The following is a 26,158-nucleotide window of genomic DNA, read 5'->3' on the forward strand; positions in this document are numbered from 1 at the left end:
GGCGCCGGAAAACAAAAACCGGCAATTTTTCCGGCAATTTTTCGCCAGAATTTTTTTTTTTTTTACATATTTTCCGTCAATTTCTCGCCAGAAAAAAATTATCTTTTCAAGTAAGATTAAAACTGACATTTCTAAACAATTAATTTAAGTTAAAACAAATTCATTTCTAAAAACATATGTAGTCAATTTATTTATTTTTTATTTTGGTAAACTAATTAAAGTTAAAACTAATTCATTTCTAAAAGCATACGTAGCCAAGTTAATCTTAGTAAATTAAATACAAATTCAAAATTATTTTTACTTTTTCGTTTAAATTTAAATTATATTTATTTTTTAGCCAATTAAGTACAAATTCGAAATTATTAATACAAATTCAAGATCAACAAAAAATAATATTATTAAGATTAAATTTAAACTAAAAAGTAAAAATAATATTTGAATAATTTTGCCCAGTAGTAACATCTGCCAACACAAAGGGAAATTTTTTAGAAATGTCAATTTGAATAAAAAGTAAACTACATTAATTGTTCAGAAATGTCAATTTTAATCTTACTTGAAAGGAGAATTTTTTTCCGGCGAAAAATTGACAGAAAATATGTTTAAAAAAATTCCGGCGAAAAATCGCAGGAAAATTCGCCGATTTTTGTTTTCCGGCGCCGGAAGGACCATTTTTGTAAAAAAAACGATAGTCATTGATCAAAATTGCAAAGTTTGAAAGTCGTGGACCAATCCTACAAGTGCCACTATAGTCGTGGGACTAAAAATGCAAAAAACTCGCAAAATGGATATTCAAGTCCGCGATCTTCAATTCAACCCATATCTATGTTTTTAACGGATTTGTTTAATTAAGTTGGGTGGATATTTGCTCAAAAAAAAAAAGTTGGGTAGATATTCAATACGAAAAAATACTAGCAAGAATTGAACTCATGACTTTTAAGTAAGACAATCATATTCTATTCATTCAAACACAATCTGTTCAAGTATTAGTCTTAGGCCCTGTTTTGTAAATAATCAGCCTATCTGCCAATTTTGGCTTATTTGACCACTATTAGTTGTAAGTTAATAAGTTTTTTGTAACTCCAAAATACTAAAATTCAAAATGCTACTCAAAGCAGCCTTTTCAATTAGCTTTTTGAGAAAAGAAATTATACCAAACAGCTATCAGCTATCAGCTAACAGCTAATTTATCAAATAACTTTCTACAATCAGCTAATGTTATCAACAAATCATACCTTCTAGCCCAAACAACTAACCCAATAAGCTAACAGCCATTTACCATACAGGGCCTAAGTCAAGTAGATTATTATTCACGGACAAGCATTCTTGTGTTAGCACAATTTAGAGAGCAAACATGATGGCAGAACATTACCATACAGATCAATGTGTACAAGCCAACAAGACTATATAGAAGAGATTAAAACTGCTGCACAAGCCTAAAATCAGTTAATCAATTGAGTAGTAAATGTATGAGAGCTATCCTACATACACCATTTTCACAACTGTAGACAGAAAATTACAGCCCAAAAACCAGACCATCTCCTGCTGCATTTACACCCACACCCTTCATCTCTCTTAAGAAAATATATTGAATCTCTCCGCGGCGTTAGCTCAGTTCGTTCGACCAATCACCCTAAAGCCTTGCAGCAGCAACAACACCTGGGGGCAAGGGCGGATTCAAAAAAGTCAGTGAGTGAGGACGAAATTCAAATGATTCGAAAAAGTCCATGACAAAATATCAAACACATACAATATGATTCAAATACAAAATACATTATAAATTGCAATACAATGTTTATGTTGAACTATAAAATTCTCAAAAGTAGATTTTGTTTAAAAAAATTTCTCCATAGCTGAACCAAATAAATGTATTTATAGCATTAATCAGTCATGAAACAAATAAATTTCAGAAGCAAGCATGAGATAATTTAACTATAAGGCTTTAATCCTTTAACCAGAGCAGACTGAAGACTACAAACAGAAGCATCCCTATAACTCTATTACTGCAGACTCGAGGTAACAAATTTACACAAAGTTCAGCTGTGTAAGTTCATCTATACATGATGCATAGATTTACACACACACACACACACACACAAAAACAAACAAACAAACAAACAAAATAGCTAGCAAATATGTAATTGTTTGTTATCTTATACTTTGCAGAGTATTAGGACATAACCCATACATGATATAGCAAATGGCCAAATGCTATCTTGAATTTCATGCAATTTTCTGCACAGAAAACTTGCTGGAATCATTAGACAAGTGAATTGTTTCATGCAATTTGCTGCACACGACACATCAATTCCTGTGTCTTGTGGAATCCATCTAAAAGGATACAAATGTTGCAAGTTCCTTTAACTCAGCAGGAATATTTGACAATTACAAGCACTAGAAAACCAAATGACTTATATATGTGAATCGTTGTAATATAACAGGCAAAAAAAAGAATATTTCAGGGCAAGCTCATCATATCACTCAATTTGTCAAACACCAAATATCATTATATCAACTTCTAAAGTCCACTGTCCACACAAGCAGCAAGTGACAAATGACAATTCAATAAAACCAAATTCAGAGGCTCATTCTTAGCCTAAGAATATTCACAAATCAACTTCACCAACAATTGACAAATCAATAAATTCAATTCACAAACTCCTTAACTCCTTTGATATGATTATCTGAACAAGCAGAGCAGCAATGTAGCTTAATGTTAGAAATTTAGGGAATTAGGGATTTATCATTTATGGTAAAGGACATTGAACCTGAAGAGCTGCTATTTGAGTAATGGCGACCGAAGACAAGCAATGAATGATGGAACTGCTGTCCTGCTGGCTGCTGACCGACTGAAAGCAAAAGACAGAGGAGGCAATTCGGTGGATGACATAGCTGTGACCAGAGGCGCAAGGATGGTGGTCTGGTGGTCCGTGGAGGCGGTGGAGCTGCAAGCTATGGAATGGGCTAATAGTCCACTACTAGCTGGTGATTGTTGACAGAGGAAGCTGGAGTTTGGAGAGCCTAAAGAGTGCCCCAAATGTTGTGGAGAGCTAATTGTGTCTGCCAGAAAAACCAAGACATCCAAATAAAGGCTGCAGGCGCAGAACATCCCAAATGCAACTCCCTTCTTCATGTCGCCTATTATGCTGCTCTGTTTCCACGTTTGAATCAGGGTTTCGGCTTACTCCTTCTGTATATCCAGGGGGAAATTTTATCTCCACATTTACAGGAAAGAAGTATAGCTCACCATCTTTGTCTGCATACACTATACATGTATGAATAGTTAAATTCTCTTTTGGTGTTTTGATACGCAGCGGATATAACTCTATAAACACCTCCAGCTCTTCAACTTTGATGGGTTCTGTAAAATGATCATACACTTTGCATTCCAACACCATATCATCATTATGTGGCCCCAAAGGGTACCCCAGCTCAAATATCAACAATTCAACACCTGTGGTTTTGTTTTTAAAGAAACACCTACCAACGCACCCCCGTGAAATCAAAACAATTAATATCAGTTTTTCCTCCAAAAACAATGGCAATTTGTAATTTGATGAAGAACCAACTACTTCATTGCACCATAAGTATTCTGGAATCATGTCTTTTGAAACCCACACTGTAAACTGTTGAAGGTCTGACTTCTGAAAATGTGCCTGCATAATTAAGAAATAAATGCATGATTAGCATTACTAGCTACCATGAGAAAGCATTAGAGACAGTTTCAGGGAGATCACTAACCTTGAACAAGTTTACAAAACAAGAATTACTGCTCAATGTGCTACAATTTCTTATGTCGATGTCTTCTAGAGAAGTGAGATTTTCCAGGTCTCGAAGCTCAACCAAATTACTGCAGTTGGGAAGCTTCAAACTCCGTACCTCTATGCCAGACAAAACTGATGCCTTTTCCAAAACTAGACAATTCTCTGCGGAGAGAGTGTGTAGGCTAGAGGGAAGATCTTGAATCACTTGAAGGTTCTTACAGTTGTTCAAGATGAGATCTCGTAGCCGGGAAAGATGACAAAAGTTAAAGGGTAGGGTATTGAAGTAACTATGGCTTAAATCTAAAAATGTCAAAAAGGATAAACTCCCATGACCAATTTGAAGTTCTAAATGTTGCAGATAGTGGTAAGGAGCACATAGACCACGCAAGGAACATAAATTAGCATATGAAGATGCCAAATGCCCAATGGGTTCCACACTTTCTTGCGGGCACAACAATGGCCGTAGTGCCAAATAGTTGAGATATCTCAAAGATCCACAAGAAATGGGTAGATATGTCACGGAAGTCTCACTTGCATCAAGCTGACGTAATTGCTCCAATTTTCCCAAGTTGGTAGGTAATTCTTTTATCTTGGAGCACTCTTCCAATCCAAGATACTCAAGAGATATCAACTTGCAAATGCTACTAGGAAGCATTTTGAGATTTTTGCAGTATCCCAGTTGTAATTTGACAAGGTTTTTTAAATCTCCAATTGATTGTGGCAATTCAACCAAATTTGAACAACTATAGAGGGAAAGTGTCTTTATACTATGTGCTCCAGTGAAGTTTGGGGCTCTTTTAAGTTGCTCGCAAAAATCAAGTCTTAAGATATCCAAGAATCTAAAATGCTGTTGAAATCAAAATTTAAAAAACATGGTAAGCTTTTCCCTAATTAAATTGTGATGCTTTCCTAAAAAGATGTAATGTCAAAAGAAATATCATATAAACGTCAAACCTGCAAATTGGGTTGAAATTCCTCAATATTGCTGCTTGTTATTTCTAAAATAACAAGCTTATTCAAACAAAGATCAGATGATATGCGTCTCAAAGGGCAATTTCGCCAATAAAACAATCTAAGCTCGTTGGACAAGTATTTCAAAGGTCCACTGATAGCCATGGATAAGATTTTGAGTACTCTTAATCTAGTCATTTTAGAGAATACCTCTGTACTCAAATTCACATTCTTTGGCAAATCTATAACCATTGTTTCAATTGCTTCAGTGCCCTGACATATAAAAAAAATTCATAGCATTAAGGCATTACTAAATGACACATATATAATTTAAGGGCTGAGGTCAAATAAAATACATATAAATAAGAAATAAATAAATAATATAACTAACTAAGCATGTGATTTACAAAACTAACCAAAACAATAAAGCAAATCAAGTACAAATGAGCGTTTTACCTTGTTGCTCACAAGCACATCCAAAACTTCATCATGTAAAAATAATCTACTTCTTTTCTCAGGTTGCATAGCAGATTCCTGGCGAACAATTTCTCTTCCCATATCTCGAATTAAATCATGCATACAAAGATCTTCTTTTAACAAGCATCTATCAATTAAAATTCTAACTCCACTCTGAGCAAAGAAACCACAACCATTCAATATCTTAACAATCTCTTCTGGATCGAAATATCCACCCGTAAAAAAGCAAGCAATATCAAGAAAGATTCTTTGAGTATCATCGTCAAGTGCATCATAACTAATTTTGAGAATCTTCAAAATATCTTCATGAGGAATCCTTCTTAGTTTCTCAAAGTCATCTTGCCATTCTTGAATTGACTTTCTTCCGCAAAAATGTGAACCTAAAACTGTAAGCGCCAAAGGAAGTCCCCCAGCATAACTTACTATCATATTTGATAGTTTTGCATAAGCCTCCAACGGGACTGGATTCCTAAATGCATGCAAACTAAAGACTTGCAAAGATTCGCAGGAACTTAACCTCTCAACTTCGTACATTTCATCTATTTCAAGACAATTTAGCAAGTGAACATCTCTGGTCGTAATTATAATTAAGCTGCCTGGACCAAACCAATTTCGTTCTCCAACTAATGCTTCTAATTGACTTATATGGTTTACATCATCAACAACAACGAGAAGCTTTTTTAACCCAAGTCTTTTTTTAACCAAACTAATTCCCCGATGAACATTGTCAACTTCAAATTTCTTTGTCCTTAGAGTTTCACAAAGAAGCTTCTCTTGTAAGCGGTCTAAACCTTTTGATCTAACATCAGCAAGAAAGCTACTACCTTGGAACATTCTATAAATTTTGTTAAATATGGCTTTTGCAAGGGTTGTTTTCCCTACACCACCCATGCCATAAATCCCAATGATACGAACTTCATCCTTTGCTCCACTTTGTAATAAAGCATGAATTTTACTCACACGAACATCAATTCCAACAGGGTGTTTAGCAACATTCAAGTATGTATGGTTCACTTCCTGCTGGACCACCTCCACAATTTCATTGATATACTCTGATTCAGACCTAACCAAAATTTCAAATTCTTATAAATTCTAATAAGATGGAGCATTTATAGCCTAAAGTCAAATTAAGCCGTCAAAGTATTGAATTAAATTATCAATTTTACAAATGGATTAGACACATATACATATTTGGTGTTGCTGAGAAAATCTGTAAAAGAAGAAGAACACAGAGGCTTACCTGTCTCCGACTTCTTTCAAATGCCATCCTATAAACCCCGCAATCTTAGTGAGTGCAGCTTTCCACGCACCAATTCTATCTGCCTCAAATCGTTCTTCATGTTGAGTGAACGCATAACCAAAACTGCCTGTTTGTTTGCGTACCTGGGAAGGATCAACATGGTAGAATATGGGAAGAACCACCTGGTTTAACATCTCCTTACATTCCAAGATCTTCACTAACTCCTCTAGACACCAACTGGAGGAGGCATAAGTTTTGGAGATTATGACAATTGAAATCTTAGACCCCTCAATCGCCTCCAAGAGCTGAGTGGGAAAGTAGTCCCCTTTACGGAGCTCTTCATCATCCTTGAATGTGTAGACGCTAAACCTGTCCAAAGCAGCATAAAGATGATCTGTAAAGCCTCTCCGCGTGTCCTCGCCTCTAAAATTAAGGAAAACATCGTATGTCCAGCGAGAAATTGTAGAGTCAACGGGCAGTCGTTCGCATATGGAAGCAGAAGCCATGGAGTTTTAGGAGAGTGAAGCTCCTTTTTGGTATTTGCCTTCTACATTTGCGTGGGTGATAGAGACTAGAGTGGCCCCTTTTGGTTTGACAAACCAGAGCAATGGTCTGTCAAATCAACAATAATTGGCAACTTTAACTTTCTAGCACAGCAAAAGTTAAAAATTGGAGACCAAATGGCATGCAGCTTGAATTCGGAGAAAGAATGAAGATCAGAGATAATAAGTAAATAGCTTATAATTTACAGTTGATATTGATCGTATTAAATAATAATTGATAGCTAAGAGCTTGGCCCTGTTTGGTAAATAATCAGCCTATCAGCCAATTTTGCCTTATTTGATCACTATTAGTTGTTTGGTTAATAAGCTTTTTGCAACTCCAAAATGCTAAAATTCAAAAGGCTATTCAAAGCAGTCTCAGCTATAAGCTAACAGCTAATTTATCAAACAACTTTCTACAATCAGCTAATATTATCAACAAATCATACCTTCTAACCCAAATAGCCAACCAAATCAGCCAACAGCCATTTACCAAACAGGGCCCTTGTGGTATAATGGTATTTGGTTGCACTTCCATATGAAAAAGGGTGGGTTTGAACTTTAGTGGAGGTGATATTGACTTGTGCTTCAATAAAGAGTTATGAACAGATACTGCTTTGTAACAGAGTCAACAGTACTAAAAAAAAAGTTATAGTTGTTTGTGTTTTTTACTCCAAGCCACAAGGTGTATATATATATATATATATATATATATATATATATATATATATATAATTAATGACTAGCTTGTTTTTATTCCGAGTTAATTCCATGAATGGTCCATTAACTATATATTGATTTTTATCAATTTTTATTATTGATTTTCAATTCGATCATAATTTTCTTTTTATGGGTGAAGAAAAATGGTAATAATTTTCTTATGAAAAAAAGTGCAATACTAATCGTTGATAAATTCATTAATTGTTACTTATGAGATAAAGAGTAATACTTACAAATAAAAATATGATACTTTTGATGAAAAAATATAATACTTTTAAATCAAAATGTAATATTAGGGGTAGAAGAGTTAGTTATGAAAAAATTGTACTATTATACTTATGAAAGAAAGTATAATACTTATGGAAAATCCTACATGTCTCACAAATCCTCATATATATCTCTGATCTATTTTGTCTTTTATTTTTACATTATAAATAAATGTAATCAATTTTAATTTTAATAATAATCTACTAATCTAATAAGAGCCAATATTATTCATAGTTGACATATTCAAATCAACATAAAAAGTTCATTAAAACTTTGTGATTATAAAGTTAACTGTTAAACTAAGTTAGTTGGGATTGTCCAACTGAGACCACATTTGTGTTGACAAAAGAAAGCAATTGTGAATTGGCAGGAAAAATGAAAGAAGCACCCATGGAAAATTGGAGTAGGACAAGTGAGCAGGGCTCCATTTCTGCGAGTGGTCCCAATTCATTTAACCCTAGGTACAAGGAATAGTAGTGGTGATGATGGTGGATGCCGGGGAAGAAATAGTAGAACGGACAAGGAATAGTTCTATTCATAAAGCCTAATAAATTCTATCCCCGTAAAAATGGCACCACTTGTGTTCGTCAAAATAAATAATATATTGTGGGCAGTAAATTTTATTCTTTTTTTTTTTTGAACAATGGCATCGAAAACAGTCTGAGCACACAAGAGAGTCTTATATCAAATATAACACACAATAACAATAGGAAAGGTGACAATGGTTAAAATATAACAATAGAGATTTAGAGTGTTAATTTCAACATTCTACCATCAAAACATAATGTTATTGTTACTAGCTATAAAGGTAAGCATATGATTTTAACAAGATTTTTCTCTCCTACTTCATCTTTACAAAGTACTAAAAAACATTATATTTCACTTTGTTGGCAAACCCATGATAGTCCGCGAGTTACAATAACCTTAACACGAGTTTTTTTCCCAAAATAGTTCCAAGTCCAAGAGGTAAATTTAAACACCTTTTTTGGGTTGATAGGAAAGAAGCATAACTCACCCTCATCTTCATATACTACACGAGTCTCAATACTCAATTTATCTTCAACTTCTTTTAACTTAACCGAATATAGCTCTATAAGCACCTCTACTTCTTTCACTTCATTGGGTTGCTCATATACTACGCATTCCAACTCCTTTTTACCATCCAAATGCTCTGTTACACTAAATTGCTTAAAGTGGGGTATCCATAACGACCAAGGGTGAAGCGAACATGAAACCATGACAATGATAAATATTCGTTTATTCTTCAAAAACAATGGCAGTGTGTAATTTACAGATGAACATTCCCCAACTTCGTTGCTCCTCCTCATTGCTCCTCCAATGTTTGGGCTTTTAAAAAGTGGCTGCAGCAACAGCAGCGCTTATATATGTTATATTACCAAATCAGCGCTATTTATATATACTATGGGAAAGCTAAGCATTAAAGGCAATTTCAGAGTTGAGAGTGAGAGAGACAGAGAGAGAGATGACTAACCTTGTACAACTTCTCACCCCAAGAGTTACTGCTCACAGCGTAATTTGCAGATGAACAACCAACTCCTTGGTTGCTCCACAAGTATTGTGGAACCATGTCTTTTGAAACACCCATTCTAACAAATCCATAGAAGTGTCCTCCAATGTTTGGGCTTTTAAAAAGTCCCTGCAGCAGCAGCAGCGTTTATATTATATTATATTAACAAATCAAATATAATGCTTCAAAATTAATTAACACTACCATCTACTATTCACTATGACAAATTAAAGCAGCATTTAATTAAATTAAATTAAATTAAAAGCAGCATATATGCAGGCAGTTTCAGACACAGAGATCACAGTATTGTACGTCTGTACTAACCTTGAAGAAGTTGTCACACCAATATTTACTGCTCAGAGCGCTACACCCTCTTATGTCCATTCTCTCTAAATTAACCAGATTCTCAACACCTACAACCTCAATCAAGTTACTGCACTTACCAACATTCAAAACCCTTAGCCTTAATAACCCAGATAGATCTGGTATACTTTTCAACAAGGGACAATTCTCTACTGAGAAATGATATAGGCTAAGTGGAAGATCGTCTTCAATCACCGAAAGGTTCGGACAGTTGTTCAAAACAAGATATTCTAGCTTGGAAAGATGAGAAAGGTTAAAGGGCAGGGTATCAAAATCACTATAGCTTAGATTTAACGTTGTCAATATCCCATCACCAATTGGAAGATCTAAATGTTGCACATGCTCGTAAGGAGTCTGTAGAGTAGCCAAGGAACATAAATTAGTGTTTGAATGCCCAATACATTCCTCATCATAATACCTCCCACGAGAAGGTTGCGGCCCTAGTATCAGATAGTTGAGATGTCTCAAAGATCCACAAGAAGTGGGTACATGTGTCACGGACGTCTTACTTGCATTAAGGTATTTTAGCCACTTCAATTTTCCCAAATCAATAGGCAATTCTTTTATCTTGGAGCAACATGCCAAACTGAACCACTCAAGAGACTTCAAGTTGCAAATGCTACTAGGAAGCGCATTGAGATCCTCGCAATTACTCAAATCTAACTCGACAAGATTTTCTAAATCTCCAATTGATTGCGGCAATTCTTTCATCTTAGAACAATCTTTCAGATCAAGATGCTTTAGAGACATCAAATTGCGTATGCTATTAGGAAGCCCTATGAGATTGTTGCAACCTTCCATTTTTAACTCGACAAGATTTTCTAAATCTCCAATTGATTGCGTCAATCCTTTCATCTTAGAACAACCTTTCAGATCAAGATGATTAAGAGACATCAAGTTGCGTATGCTACTAGGAAGCGCTCTGAGATTCTTGCAGCCTTCCATTTTTAACTTGACAAGGTTTTCTAAATCTCCAATTGATTGCGGCAATTCTTTCATCTTAGAACATCCTTCTAGATCAAGATGCTTAAGAGACGTTAAGTTGCAAATGCTACTAGGAAGTCCATTGAGATTCTTGCAATTCCTCAAATCTAAGCAAATGAGATTTTTTAAATCTCCAATTGATTGAGGCAATTTAAACAACTTTGAACAACTTTCAAGGGATAACTCCTTTAGACTATGTGCTCCAACAAAGTTTGGGGCTCTTTTAAGTTGCCAGCAAAATTTCAACCTTAAAATCTGCAAGCATCTAAAATACTGTAGAAATAAAAATATAAAAAACATTAGTTAACTTTTCCTTATATTTCAAATTAAAAATATATATAATGTCAAAAGAAATATTATATAATAAACATCAAACCTGCAATTTGGGTTGGAATTCTTTAATATTGCTCAATTGTATTTCTAAGATAACAAGATTTTCCAAGCAAAGATCGGATGATATACGACTCAACGGGCAACCATCCCAATAAAGATATCTAAGCTCGTTGGACAAGTATTTTAAAGATCCCTTGGCATTCCCAGAGTTGATTATGAGTGCTCTTAACTTGGTCATTTTTGAGAATACCTTGGTACTCAAATGCACTTTGTCTGACAAACGTATGATCATTGTTTCAATTGCGTCAGTGCCCTGTAAAAGAAAATTTTCACAGCATTAAAACATTCCTAACCGACACAAATATAACGAAAATATCAAAAGTAAATAACAAATGAATTATTGAAAAAGTATAAAATGCAATTAACTAAGCAAGTGATATAATAAAACAAACCAAAACAATAAAGCAAATCAAGTACAAACAAGCATTTTACCTTGTTGTTTGTGAGAACATCCGGAACTTCATTATACAAAAATAATCTACTTCTTTTTTCAGGTTGCATAGGAGATTCCTTGCGGACAATTTCTCTTCCCATATCTTGAACTAAATCATGCATTCTAAGACTTTCTTCTAACAAGCATCTATCAATTAAAGTTCTAATTCCACTTTGAGCATGAAAACCACAACCATTCAATATCTTAACAATATCTCCTTCTGAGAAATATTGACAGGTGAAAAAGCAAGCAATATCAAGGAAGATTCTTTGAGTATCATCATCAAGTGGATCATAACTAATTTTGAGAGTCTCCAAAATATTTGTATGAGGTCCATGAGGAATCCTTTTTAACTTCTCAAAGTCATCAATCCATTCTTGAATTGAAGATCTTGCTCCAAAATGTGAGCCTAGGGTGGTAAGTGCCAATGGAAGTCCACCAAGATACCTTACAATCATGTTTGATAGTTCTATAAAAGCCTCCAAAGGACTTGGCTTCTTAAAAGCGTGCCAACTAAAGAGTTGCAAAGATTCCTCCGAGCTTAAGACTTCAACATTATACTTCTCACATTCTCCTCTAAGGCCATTTAACAAATTAACATTTCTTGTTGTAATGATAATTCTACTACCTGGACTAAACCAATCTCGTTCTCCAACCAATGCGTCTAATTGACTCTTATCCTCTACATCATCAACAACAATGAGAACCTTTTTCAGTCCAAGTCTTTCTTTGATCAAACTAATTCCTCGATCAACATTATGAACTTCCAATGTCTTTCGATTGAGAGTGTCACAAAGAAGCTGTTCTTGTAAACATTTTAAAGCTGCACGGCCCCCATCTAGACATTTTTGTCTAACATCTCCAAGAAAGCAACTACCATCGAATGATCTATAAATTTGGTTAAACACCGCTTTTGCTACGGTTGTTTTTCCTACCCCACCCATGCCATAAATCCCAATCATACAAACATCACCATCTACTTCACTTTTTAAAAAGGAAAGTACTTCTTTAACACGAGCATGAATTCCAATTGGATATTTTGCAACATCAAAGTATGTATGGTTCACTACTTGTAGAACCTTTTCTACAATATTGTCAATAAATTTTGATTCATACCTGTAAATTTCATGTGCGTGAGAGGAATAAAAGACAAGGAAAACAAGAAAAGAGTAACAAAAAGTATGCAGTAATTTTTTTTAAAGGGGATAAATAAGAGGTACCCGTCAGCAATGTTGCGCAAGTCCCATCCAGAAAAATTTGCAACCTTAGTTAATGTTGTTTTCCATTGGCAAACTTTTTCTGTACCGAATAGTTGTTGATGTAGAGCCAATGCAACACCAAACCCACCTGTTTGATTACGGACCTCAGAAGGATCCACATCATAGAACACTGGAAGAACCACCTGATTTGCTTTTTCTTTACATTCCACTATCTTCACAACCTCCTCAAGACACCAGTGGGAGGAAGCATAAGTTTTGGAGAACACAATGATAGAAACCATCGATTCTTGAATAGCACTAAAGATGTCAGTGGAGATGTCCTCTCCTTTGCGGAGCTCTTCTGCATCTCTGAAAGTGTGAATTCCTGCCCGACATAGTGCCGCAAAGAGATGATCCGTAAAGGATTTTCGTGTGTCTTCACCTCTAAAGCTCAAAAAGACATCGTAGTGCTTGCGTGGAAGTGAAGAGGAAGAAGAGGGAAGGATCAGTTGACTAGTTTGGGAAGTGGATTCCATGATGGTTATGGAAACAGCAGGGGATTAAAACAAGGAAGTAGAGGTTGCTTAGTGTATGGTTGGTAGTGCGTCTGATACTACTTCTTCATGTGGCATTTATATACACATCATATCATATCTAGTGTAAGAAATGGAAATTGATATGAAGTTTGTTGCATGTTTCTTGGATATTATAGAGGTAGATGTCCGGTATCAATTTGTGTGTGTAAATGTAAATTGCTCTGAAGTCTGAACCTACTTGTGTCACATAAGAAAGGGCCCCAATTGGAAGACCAACTTTAATGTTTTGATTAAGCAAATTACATACAGAAAGCGAAGAAGATATGATGGTGTTTCCCAATTTCCCATAATCTAACAAATTGGTATGAAGTTGCGGTGTGAAAGCATAGACTTAAAAAGGCATATATAAATACCATATATAAAATTACATACCTTGTCTGCTAGGAATCAGATTTAAATTTCAATTATTGAAAGAGGGCAAGTGCACACAGACAGACTGTTTATTAATCTTGTGTATAACTTTAATTTCCAACCCTTTGCACCGTCCCGACAAATTAGTGTGAATCCGGATCCAAAATTACACAATTAAATATAAAATGTTCACAGTTTAATTTTTAAAAATTCACAATTTGTAATAACCCTATATTGTATTCATAAATTCTCAAAACTTAGAAACAAGATTTATATTCAAGTTAACAATTCAAATACTCCGTAATAAAAATATACAATTTAGGACCATATCAGAGTTTACCTTGCAACGTACATCATGGTCCATATATGATATAACAATTGCACCGCCCCTTCTATGCTAACCACAAAATAAAAGGGCCCATCCGACCGGAATTATTATAAATACAATATAAATGTAGAAAAACCAAGTTCAGTCGTTCTCAGAAATTAATTGGTATGAAGTTGATGGGAATTGCCAAATTGGTATGAAGTTGCATGGAAGACTACCAAAAAAAAAAAAAAAAAAGTGGATTGAATAGCTTATAATAGTTGATATTGATTCAATCTTTAACTTTCTAGCACAACAAAAGTTGAAAATTGGAGACCAAATGGCATGCAGCTTGAATTCGGAGAAAGAGTGAAGATCAGAGAAGAAAATAAATTAGATGTTTGGTAAATAGTTTATAATAGTTGATATTGATTGTATTAAATAATAGCTTATAGTTGTTTGTGTTTTTCACTCCAAGCCACAAGGTATATTTTTTTGAGCAAATACCAGTTTTGGTCCAACGACTATTGTTTTAGTGCCAAAATTTATCGCGTCGGTCATCCATTCGTTTAAAACTTGCCGAAATTTAAAAATTTTAAAGGTATTTTCGTCCTTTTCGACTCAGTATCTCAATTTAAGCATGAATAAAGATATTTAAGCACTAAGATCGATCACAATTCACAGTTCTCTTTCTCAAATTAAGGTAAAATGAGGAGAAAACCTGCAAATTTTGATCGATCTTAGGACTTAAAATCCATTTATTCATGCTCAAATTGGGATATTAAGTTGATAAGGACGAAAATACACTTAACAATTTCATATTTTTGCACGTTTTAAACGGATGAGTGACCAATGCGATGAATTTTGGCACTAAAATTGATAGAAATTAAACATGTGGACTAAAATTGTCATTTTGCTAATAGTCGTGGGACCAAAATTGGTATTTGCTCTCTCTCTTTTTTTCTTTTTTTTTTTTAATGACTAGCTTGTTTTTATTTTGTGTTAATTCCATGAATGATCCATTAACTATTGATTTTTATCAATTTTTATTATTGACTTTCAATTCGATCATAATTTTCCTTTTATGATTGAAGAAGAAACGTAATAATTTTCTTATGAAAAAAAGTGTAATACTAATCGTTGATAAATTCATTAATTGTTACTTATGAGATTACTTACAAATAAAAATATGATACTTTTGATGAAAAATGTACTCTTTTAAATCAAAATGTAATATTAGGGGTTGAAAAGTTAGTTATGAAAAAATTGTACTCTTTTATATTTATGAAGGAAAGTGTAATACTTATGAAAATTTCGACATGTCTCACAAATACTCATATATATGTGATTTTGCCTTTTATTTTTACATTATAAATGTAATTAATTTTAATTTATTACAATAATAATAAAAATAATGATCTACTAAATCTAATAAGAGTCAATATTATTCATAGTTGACATATTCAAATCAACATAGAAAGTTTCTTAAAACTTTGTGATTATAAACCTAACTATTCAACTAACTTAATTGGGGTGAAGACATTTTGGTTGACAAAAGAACGCAATTGTGAATTGGCAGGAACAACGAAAGAAGCACCCATAGAAAATTGGACTAGGACAAGTCAGCAGGGCTCTATTTCTGCGGAGTAATAGTACACATACTTTCAAATTTTACTCCATTTTATACTCTCTGCTTACATATCACCTTTTGATTCATTCAAAAAATATGGGCCACAGTTTTTATTACTATCTTTTCATCTTTCTCCAACAAAATCAAAACACGTGACGGGAATTTTACTCCTTTAGAGTACATATATCATTTTCCATTTCTGCGAGTGGTCCCAATTCATTGAACCCTAGGTACAAGTTTATCTGTAGAAAATTAGAGTGGACAAGTGAGCAGGGATCCATTTATGTGAGTGGCCCTATCCATTTCATTTTCTCCTAGTTACAAGTTTACACCTCCTTGAGCGCAGAAACTCAACCACAACCATTCAATATCTTAACAATATCTTTTATGCCAAAATATCCTCCTCCCTTGAAAAAAAATATCAAGAAACAGTAGAACGGAAAAGGAATAGTTCCATCCATAAAGCCTAATAAATTCTATCCCCGTAAAAATGGCACCAATTGTGTTTGCCAAAATAAATAATTGTGGGTAGTGAGTTTTATCGAAATAAATAATGGGTAGTAGATAATGAATTGTTAGGTACCACAGGAACGAGAACAATGGCATCAAAAACAGTTAGCTCAGAGCTGTCAATAAGAAAGCCTGAGTAATTGATACCAAATGAGAACGGAGTTTGGAAATGATAGGAAACAATTACAACATATATATAAGATTAGAGTCTCATACAGAATATACAAGAGAGTCCTATATCAAATATAACACACAATAACAATAGAATGAAGAATGTATCGAGACACCACTACGTCCATGTTTATGATCTCATCCTATCTTCAAACTCCTAACTTATATTATCCAGTTATCCACAATTTCCAAAATTATGCAGTCTTATATCGTGGAACATGGTCCAAAAACGGATGCCGTCACATCTTAACGGAACCCCGTAAATGAAGCTACAGTTTATCTCAAATGATAATTCTCACGTTTGTTTTTATATTATCAAATAAAATTGTAGTTGTATTGAAAGGAAATTGCAATGTATATAAAATGAAATTGGATAACAGTTTCACATATTTTAGTGTATAATGTCGAATGAAACTATAGTTATATCGAAAAGAAACTGTAGTTGTATTGAAAGGAAATTGTAGTGTATATAAAATGAAACTGAATATGTTATCCACGCAGAGTTACTTTTTGCGAAATAGGTGCCGTTTCTTTTCATTAAAAGAAACGACACCGTTTTGATGGCTGAACTACCATCCATTGTGGATCGCGGTCCATGGTAATATTTGTGCATATATTCTGCAAATTCTACTGTGAACCGCGGTCTACAATGCATGGTGGTCCATGTATCAAAACAACATCGTTTTGATTAATGAAAAGAAATGGCAGAAACGGCTCCGTTTCGCGTCGTTAACTTTGTGTGTATAACATATTCAATTTCATTTTATATACACTGAAGTTCCCTTTCAACACAACTACAGTTTCTTTTCGATATAACTACAGTTTCATTCGACATTACACACTCAAATATGTGAAACTGTTATTTAGTTTCCTTTCAACACAACTACAGTTTCTTTTATAATACACTGCACTTCCCTTTCAACACAACTACAGTATCCTTATCATTTCGATATAACTACAGTTTCATTGGACAATATACACTCAAATATGTGAAACTGTTATTCAATTTCATTTTATATACACTGCAATTTCCTTTCAACACAACTACAATTTCATTTGGATATAACTACAGTTTCATTTGATAATATAAAAGCAAATGTGAAGCAGTATCATTCGAGATGAACTATAGTTTCATTTACGAAGCTCCGTGAAGACTTGACGACATCCGTTTCTTTACTTAAAGAAACGGTGCCGTTTTGGGATCATGATCCACGATATAACAACTGCATATATTCACGATTGGCCAAACAATGTCAAACCCACCAATTAGGCAGCCCAATTAATGCAAACGACTTAGTCCAACTTAATTAAATATTCTACTATCTCGGACTGAACAGTCCAACATCCAATTAAATAATTAGACCAATTATTTTCCAAAAAAAAAAATAATTAGACCAATTAAATATTTAATTATTTATTGAGTCATTTAATCAATCCATTTAAATAAATATTAGTTCACTTAATCTAGCTAAAATAATTAATTTGATAACCAATTATCAATTAAGACTCAGTAGCGCACAAATCAGCGCACTTATAATTTCAATGCTTTCAATTATCCTAAGACCATCTTTGTCCGGATTGTATAAGAGAGAAAATGTTTCCAAATGTGACTATTATACACAAACTGCATGGGAGAACAGTGCAGTTGTCCTCTGTTCCTCTCCTTGAGTGTCTCCAGGTGTTCAATGACTGAGATACTTTATCTCCACATTTGGGTTCATTGGAAAGATGCGTACTTCACCATCTTCTTCTTCATATACTATATATGGATGAATTTTATCTCCAAATTTACCATATCTTCCACTCTATATATACACACCTCTAGTGCGTTCTTCCACTTTTATAGGCTTTTCAAAATGAACATATTCTTCGTATAGTATGCAAATTGAACACATCCATCCCAACGAAAATGTTTGCGTCTGTGTAGCCACTACCAACAACTCAACAGTGGTGGTTTTGTATTTTAAAACACATATCAGATCGCCATCGTAAAGCCCATCTGCAAAAACTCCAATGATTAATAGTAATTTTTCCTTCAAAATGTAATTTGATGAAGATTCAACGTAACTACTTTGTTGGACCATAAGTTCTCTGGAACCATGTCTTCTGAAAGTCGCATCTTAACACCCAAATCATGATAATGTGCATACAAGTATATAACACAGATTCAGAAGTTCATGCATTACACATATTACTATCTGCTATGAGAAAGCATTAGAGGGAGTTTTAGAGAGACTTAGAGATCAAAAACCTTGAAGAATTGAAGTTAATAGTCAAAGGATCAATAGTCAAAGCACCACAATTTATTATCTTAATTGTTTCTATTGAAACAAGATTCTCCAGGCCATAAAGCTCAATTAGACAATTGTTTATCTTGAGTTCCCATAGGTTTGGTGGAAATTCTTGAAGAACTTGAAGGTTCTGACAATCTTCCAATTCAATAATTGTTAACATGGAGAGATGACCCAGACCCACTACCTTTTCATGGAGTACAACGGTAGTTCTGTTGGATAGAGATTTAGAGTGTTAATTTCAACATTCTACCATCAAAGCATAATGTTACTATTACTAGCTATAACTTTTGACTTAAAGATAAAGATTTAGAGTGTTAATTTCAACATTCTACCATCAAAGCATAATGTTACTATTACTAGCTATAACTTTTGACTTAAAGATAAGCATTTGAATTTAACAAGATTTTTCTCTCCTACTTCATATATACTGTATACAAAGTACTAAACAACTAAGCATAATGTGATGGTGTCTTCGCCACCACTAAACTTTTAGAAAATGTGATAGAAATATTATTCCTTAAAATTGAAGTTCACTTATCATTTTTCCAATAAAAAAATTAATCTGATTAGACTATATCAAATACCCAAATCCCATTTGCTTATGAAGATGAAAGCTCTGTTCTTGTGAAGACTATATACAGTACAATACAAGTACATCCATTTTATAATATAAGGCGAATGGGAAGTATATGTAATTCAATCATCACCTACTAAGCTCTCTTTGAGGTATCTCACATCAATATAATGTAGACAGAATGTGATTAAGCACTCCTTCCTCCATTCCATCACATCTCTATGTCATCTAGGTCGGGCAATGGAAACCGAAGGATTGCAGCAATACCACTCATCAGCGTCAGTTCTGTATTTCAAATCCATATTTGTCAATGGCCATGAATACAGGTTGGGGTGGAAAGGAAATATATGTACACAGAAAACAGAAGCACCAATATCATCATCCAACCCCTCATTTAGCTTGTAGTTAAAACAAACTCTTTTCAAGCCCCTATTATTCTGCTACCATAAAAAGTTTTGCTTTTTGGGTTCATGCATACTAACACAAACAACTGACTGACTGAGAAGAGTATCAGGCATTAAGCTCAACTAGTAAAGTGAAAATGAGTGAAATCAATTAATGTACTTACGTTCACCAGAGACATGCATAGAGGAGAAGATGTGTGTCGTTCCCCCTGAACTCTTGACCGCCTTCACCAAATTGGCATATTTTTGTCTCGTTGCTACATCAGAGTTCCTGGAAAATACATGATTTGGTACCTTCTTAAGTAAGAAATGCATTCCTAGAATTGAAGTATTTCAATCATTGAGTCATCAAAACTTACACTAGATTTGGGTAATACCTTAAAAATTTAATAAAACTATGACAGGGCATTAAAAATAAACTAGATGCTTCCAAGTTAAAAATAGGTTTGGTAATCATGCTGATTGCTGAGGCACAGGGAAGTCGTCTATTCATCTTTTTTATTTTAATTTTGAAAAGTTATCTATTGATCAAAGTCTGGCAAAATTCTTTTTGTCAAAAAAGAATGGTATCAATCAATTCAAAATTCATAAATAATTGGGCCATTGGGGGAGACATCCTTGTGGCAATTCATGAATTTCAATTAGTATAAATCAAGAGTCTTAATAGACGTACAGGCCTTGTCTGCTATGAATCACATTTAAATTTCAATTATTGAAAGAGGGCAAGTGATTCCAATCTAGGTAATGACAAGTAGTTGGAGTTTCCAAAATGAAGATTCACAACTTGTAATGCTAAGAAGATAAAATATGTAAAATACATGAAGAAAAGGGCAAAGCTAAAAACAAATTGAATGATCTAAGTCATCTAACACTCAAGGATAAAAATCACATGGATAAGATTATAAAAGCATTCAAACCAAGTGCACCTATTACTACTAAGATGTGCAAAGAGAGCTCTCTATTCCTTATACAAAGAAACTATAGTGAAGTGCTCAAGAAATAACAGAAAGCTCATTACAGATGGCATGCTGCATAAGAAAAACATGTTACCAAAAAGTCAACCCTTAAAATAACTAACCTGAAGACTTCATCTGTGATGAGAAGTGTTTGGATAGCCATTCGCTCATGAGCAACTTCCACATGTTTTGGTCCATAGCATGCACGATCAGGGTCCTGGAGTACATAATAATAAATAAATCAAAAACTTTTAAATTACAAACATCACTTGAATAATAGTTTAAAACCACATAGATCAAGGGTGAAACCTAACATTTGAAAGCATGTTGAAGAAATCCTTGAGGGCTTGTACCTAAGTAAAAAAGGAAGAAGAAACACAGTTTCAGTTAGTCCAAAATAAGAATTCAAAACAAACATGATTTAATATAAAATTTAAACAAAAAAAAAATGAAGAAAATCTCATATCAAAGTGAATGAGGTGAAGAAACAACCTCTTTTGCAGCTTTTGTATCTTTAATCATATTCATTACATTGGGGGCATCTAGAACTTCTTTCAGACTATGCCTGTGAATCAAGATTTTTTTAATGTTAAGGCTTTGTTGCAGAATGAATTTTTTTTATAAGATATAAACAACTGCTAGACTAAAGAAAGATCTTGAACTGCTAAGATAAAAACTAACAAAGTATTAAGGATAATACATATTGGAAATAATAAATGTGTATCCTCACTGACAAGTGACAACTTAAGTTTTTAGTTGAGGTAAATCATTCAATAAAAAGCATTAAATAGCATGCACACACACAGAGATATCCTCAACTTCATTATCCCACACTATCAAGATGAACCTAATATTAAAATGTTTGAAACTGTGAAAGTCCAAAACAACACATAAAGCAATCATTTGAACTACAACATTTCAGTGTTGAAATATAGAAACTCTAGCAAAACCCTGGTAGCCCTAGGATATGCAAATTATTCAGCCCATAATTTTCCTTTATAAGCGTGTATCTCTGTTAAACTCTGTATAATATTGTGTTGTGTACAGTCTAAGGAGATGCATGCAGCATGCTTATATAAGAATATTATGGGAGGTATAATGGGCTAAACCTAAGGCTACTACACTGCTAGGATTACACCCTAGGGTTTCTATATTTCAACAATTAGCAAGAAGGGAAAGGCCTGAATCTAAGATAATTCAACATGCTTCTCTACGACTCTAATGGAGCCAAGGTGAATGTATTATATATCCATACCATGCAAGCATGAATGTATACATAAATGACCACAAACATTTTATAAGAAATAAAATTGCTCCATCAACATGCACATTCACATGCAATATTGTATACTATTGGTGAGTGAGATACACGTAACGCATCTCCTAATATGAGAATGGGAAAGAGATCATACTTATATCCCGAGGTAGTATGTGCAAGAATTATCCGTGATTTGTTCTCTATTATAGGTCTCAGTTGCTTCCTCTCTGCTTCTAACAGCAAGTGACGATGAAATTGATCCTGAAATTATTTGTATTTAGAAAGTTATGCACTGAACCGTAACAAATAGCTTACTAAGTATGAGTTGATGAATTCCTTAAATGTCTATTTGCATATAAAAACTGTAATGGAAAAATGATTAAGATCCAGCTAGAAGTAATCAGTAGAGAAGCCAAGATGGACCTTTGTGAATCCTGGACTTGCAATCACAGCACAGCGAATCACATTGAAATCAATATGTTTAAGGAAAGCCTAAAACATAGAGATATTATTAATGGGGGGAAATTATGAGGTTATCTAGAGAGGAATTGAACTTTTGACGGGGAAAGAAGCAGCAATATGAAGCACCTCAAAACAACTTACATCTACAACATTATTGAAGAACTTAGTCAGAGCCTGCAAAGATAATAAAAAATAATCAATGAGCACAGCACTTCCATTTCCATGGTTAACTATTTTAAGTAAAAAATAAAATAAAATAAACCCATTCTCAGCATTAAAGAAAAATTAAGAAGTGGGAAGAAAATTTAGATGCATACTTTATCATAACCAGCTATAGCAGGGCCATGCTTCCGAGGAATAGAAGTCTCTATCCGAGAACGAGAAATTGTTACACTGTAAACAGGCACGGTACACATTTAAAATATAAAATCCATTGGCCAGAAGCCAGAGAATTATAATTTTGTTACAAAATGTCTAGTCAAACAAATCCATCAAAAAAAAAGCATTTTGTGCATAGGATTCTCAAGATTTTTGGTGCATATTAATAGTCGAGCACACTCAATTTATTGGCCAAGTAGTCCTACTATACACTCCATGTATGAAAATTTATGTCCACATGGTGAGGAAACAGGAATTAACTGTTATTAATGTGGTATTAGAAAACTTAATATCTTATTAAGTTATGTTACCTTTTACCAACTAGAAAAACTTGTGCCGAGCCCTCTTGCATCAAAACCACAGCCAGGTCAGCACTTGCAGCAGGATCTACCCTCATCACATGAAAAAGAACCCATCACAAAAGTGACTAAATATCAAGGTAAGATAAGAAAACCAATTTTTCGGTTGCATTTTGTGTAAGGAAGAGTCCTTAAAATAAATAATAAAAGTATCAATGCGTGTAGCAAGCATGCATGTGTTTATGTTTATAGATAGATAGGTTAAAAGTGTATAAGACCACAGGTATAGGTTTACTGCAGTATAGGATTCTAAAATGCAAACAGCACAGGCCTGAAAAGTGAAAGCATGGCACTGCAGCAAACTGTTTAGATCTCAGAGATAACACCTCTCTCTCTCTCTGTGTGTGTTTTGGTGGTGGTGTTGGTTTTTTTTCTTCATTAACTTTTCATTTACCATGATAATCTTTAATAAAAGATTAAAAGGTAATATATTGTTATTTTTATCTCTTGTTCCAACTTCCAATAGAAATTAAAGACACACATTTCTAAAAGATTCTTACTGTCAAACTAACATAGTAACATTACAATTTGGCACAATCAACTGATGTAAATTAACAGTTTGCAGTTCATACCTAATACCACTTCAAGGAAGATGAGGAAACGCTTAAATAACTAAAAAGAAAATACTATAGATGCTGGTATCAAGCCAGTTATTTATTAACTAAGCATTTCAGAAAAGTAAAAAGGTTTGTACCAGGGGTAAAGTAGGAGTAAGGTAGTAAGAAATATAATTTACCAAATGTCAACAACTCTAACTAATTATGGAGAAAAAGAAGTTACATAATGATAGGAGTCATTTTCCTAATTCAACAGAAAATGGCATACCAGCAGCTTGACGAAGAGCCTCCAAAGCAAGTGAGTCCCAGACGTCCTAAGACAAGGATAAGGAATATTAGCACTGAAAAAACTCACAGAAGGGAAGAAAGGTAAAGATATACCTTCCCCAAAACGAAAGGTCTGTGAAGCTCAATTTCTAGTGTGTGAAATGCACCAATCTGCAAGACAAATCAAGTAATTCAGAAGTTATATGGCAGCTTCAAACCAATTAATATACATTACACTATAGAAGTGTCTGTGATATACTGAGCTTATCTCCAATTAGGGTACCAAGAACTTCAATGGGAAAAAATTGGGACCTTATAGAGATAAAGATCCTATATTGGGAAGTTAAAAACACACTGATATAGGGAGTAGGGACCAACTCAAATCAAGTAATTCATATAAGCAAGAAATAACTCGTCAAATACAAATAGTTCACCCAACAACTTAACTTAGGGTTTGAATTCTAATACTAATACCTTTACATGTTCATTCTCCAGGATGTTCTTCCCACGTATACGCAAGGCAGAATCTTCTTTATCATACTCCACAGCCTTCAAAAATATTTTACAACTATTGATACATGGCATAAAACTGAACTCATATAACCAATTTGAACCCTTTAGGAGAAAGCTCCATCTACACACATGTAAGTAATTAGTTGCAATGAAAATGGAAAAACCACCAACACACACCCTTACTATCAAATGGCATTAGTTGGCTAACCTTGGCATATGCCATAAAGTAGGGTTTACCTCAACTTTTATCTGTAATTTTAATTTTAATCGTTCTGCTTCTCTTCCTCCCGAGGCATCTTCCCTTAAAACTTTCCTGCGAGAGATCATGAACAATTGTCAAGAGCATTCTTGCAATTGCCACGAGGCTTATAATCTTTCAACGGGAAAATAAGGTACCAAGCTCAATAGCAAATCTTTTGCATTACAAAACAGTATAATTGGCAATAAAATGTCGATTTTAACGGTGAAGAGTACAAAATTACCTAAAAGTAGAAGCTAAAACAGTGTCACCCTCGGCTATCAAATTATACGCAATCCACAAATCATCTGCTTCTTCAGCAACCATCTGCTTTGCAGTCCAATTCGCCGCCACAAATTAACATGAAGTTGTCCGTAAACATTAAAAATGGAAATCTGAAAACACAATCCTTGCTCAGGACAAAAGCAGAGAGATTACCTTGACGCTGCCGGGGCCATGGGGGATGAGGTCTCTGCGAACAATCTTCATGTTTTACGATTTTACTGGATTTCTGATTGATAAAATTTCTCTTTAGCTTCTCTTCAATATTGCGCCCACAGTTAACTGAATGAAACGGTACTGAATAAGATTTATTACAGAGTATATGATATATATACAGAGAGAATCATAAACTGACTAGGGTAGGGAGTCCTAATAACTTCATTTAGGAGCAAAGTGTTGTTTTTATTTTGAGTTTATTATCGAAATGGTCTCTTCATTATTGCGAAATTATCAATTTGGTTATTGACAATTTTTCGCATCTAATTAAGTCTCTTGACTTTGAAAATTTTAACTAATTTGGTCCTATGTTTATTTTGACGTTAAAATCGGGATCAAATTGATAATTTTGTTATAATTAAGGGATCAAATTGATAATTTTGCTATAGTCAATGGACCATTTCAGTGAAAAATTAACTACTAATTTAGTCTCTTAACTATAGAAAAATTATCAATTTGGTCTTTTGACTATAGCAAAATTACCAATTTGGTCCTAATTTTAATGGTAAAATGAACGTAAGACCAAATTGGTTAAAATTTTCAAAGTCGATGGACTTAATTGGGTACGAAAAATTGTCAATGACCAAATTGGTAATTTCGCAATAGTCGATGAACCATTTCGATAATAAACTCTTTTATTATTTTTTTTTAAAGTTCATTTTCTAGCCACCTTGATTATTATTAAACAAAGTTAATTACATGAATAGTCCATTGACAAGTGATATTTAACAATTTTTACCATTAATTTTCAATTGAATCATAAATGTAATTATATTTTGATCAACTGTATTTATGATGAAAAACTAAATCCTTATTTCTTTTGTAATTATTGATCATATTTTTGCTCATATTCTATTGGCTAACAATCAAGAAGTCAAGGGTAATTTTGGATATAAAGTTATGAGTAAGGGGTTGTTTGGTTGATTGTAATTTGGGAGAGTTGTAATTCATTGAATTGAAATTCAATGAATTTGGCA

The 26,158-nt window shown here is 33.8% G+C and overlaps 3 protein-coding genes across 3 annotated transcripts; all 3 read right to left on the bottom strand.

Annotated features, from left to right (window-relative positions):
• Nucleotides 1-1,328: 1,328 nt before the first annotated feature.
• On the bottom strand, nucleotides 1,329-7,027 carry LOC115999151 (TMV resistance protein N-like). The gene is made up of 6 exons (XM_031238938.1): nucleotides 6,430-7,027; nucleotides 5,169-6,252; nucleotides 4,716-4,985; nucleotides 3,739-4,608; nucleotides 2,766-3,653; nucleotides 1,329-1,656 (listed from the first exon to the last, which is right to left on the bottom strand). Exons 1-5 carry the CDS (start codon nucleotides 6,933-6,935, stop codon nucleotides 3,048-3,050), a joined length of 3,336 nt encoding a protein of 1,111 aa, XP_031094798.1. The 5' UTR covers nucleotides 6,936-7,027; the 3' UTR covers nucleotides 1,329-1,656; nucleotides 2,766-3,047.
• A 1,594-nt stretch (nucleotides 7,028-8,621) lies between these two features.
• LOC115998067 (disease resistance protein TAO1-like) lies at nucleotides 8,622-13,608 on the bottom strand. Its single transcript, XM_031237531.1, has 6 exons — nucleotides 12,880-13,608; nucleotides 11,659-12,775; nucleotides 11,210-11,479; nucleotides 9,811-11,106; nucleotides 9,451-9,615; nucleotides 8,622-9,319 (listed from the first exon to the last, which is right to left on the bottom strand). The coding sequence occupies exons 1-6, from the start codon at nucleotides 13,392-13,394 to the stop codon at nucleotides 8,831-8,833; spliced, it is 3,852 nt and encodes a 1,283-aa protein (XP_031093391.1). The 5' UTR covers nucleotides 13,395-13,608; the 3' UTR covers nucleotides 8,622-8,830.
• Nucleotides 13,609-19,216: 5,608 nt separating this feature from the next.
• Nucleotides 19,217-25,277, bottom strand: LOC115998274 (protein PELOTA 1). The gene is made up of 16 exons (XM_031237799.1): nucleotides 25,122-25,277; nucleotides 24,928-25,010; nucleotides 24,683-24,758; nucleotides 24,407-24,481; nucleotides 24,047-24,103; nucleotides 23,934-23,979; nucleotides 23,061-23,136; nucleotides 22,689-22,764; nucleotides 22,513-22,545; nucleotides 22,333-22,401; nucleotides 22,064-22,170; nucleotides 21,144-21,216; nucleotides 20,966-21,004; nucleotides 20,774-20,868; nucleotides 19,860-19,966; nucleotides 19,217-19,576 (listed from the first exon to the last, which is right to left on the bottom strand). The coding sequence occupies exons 1-16, from the start codon at nucleotides 25,170-25,172 to the stop codon at nucleotides 19,503-19,505; spliced, it is 1,137 nt and encodes a 378-aa protein (XP_031093659.1). The 5' UTR covers nucleotides 25,173-25,277; the 3' UTR covers nucleotides 19,217-19,502.
• Nucleotides 25,278-26,158: the final 881 nt, after the last annotated feature.

The sequence above is a fragment of the Ipomoea triloba genome, chromosome 12, assembly GCF_003576645.1.
Source record: "Ipomoea triloba cultivar NCNSP0323 chromosome 12, ASM357664v1".
Lineage (NCBI taxonomy): Eukaryota > Viridiplantae > Streptophyta > Magnoliopsida > Solanales > Convolvulaceae > Ipomoea > Ipomoea triloba.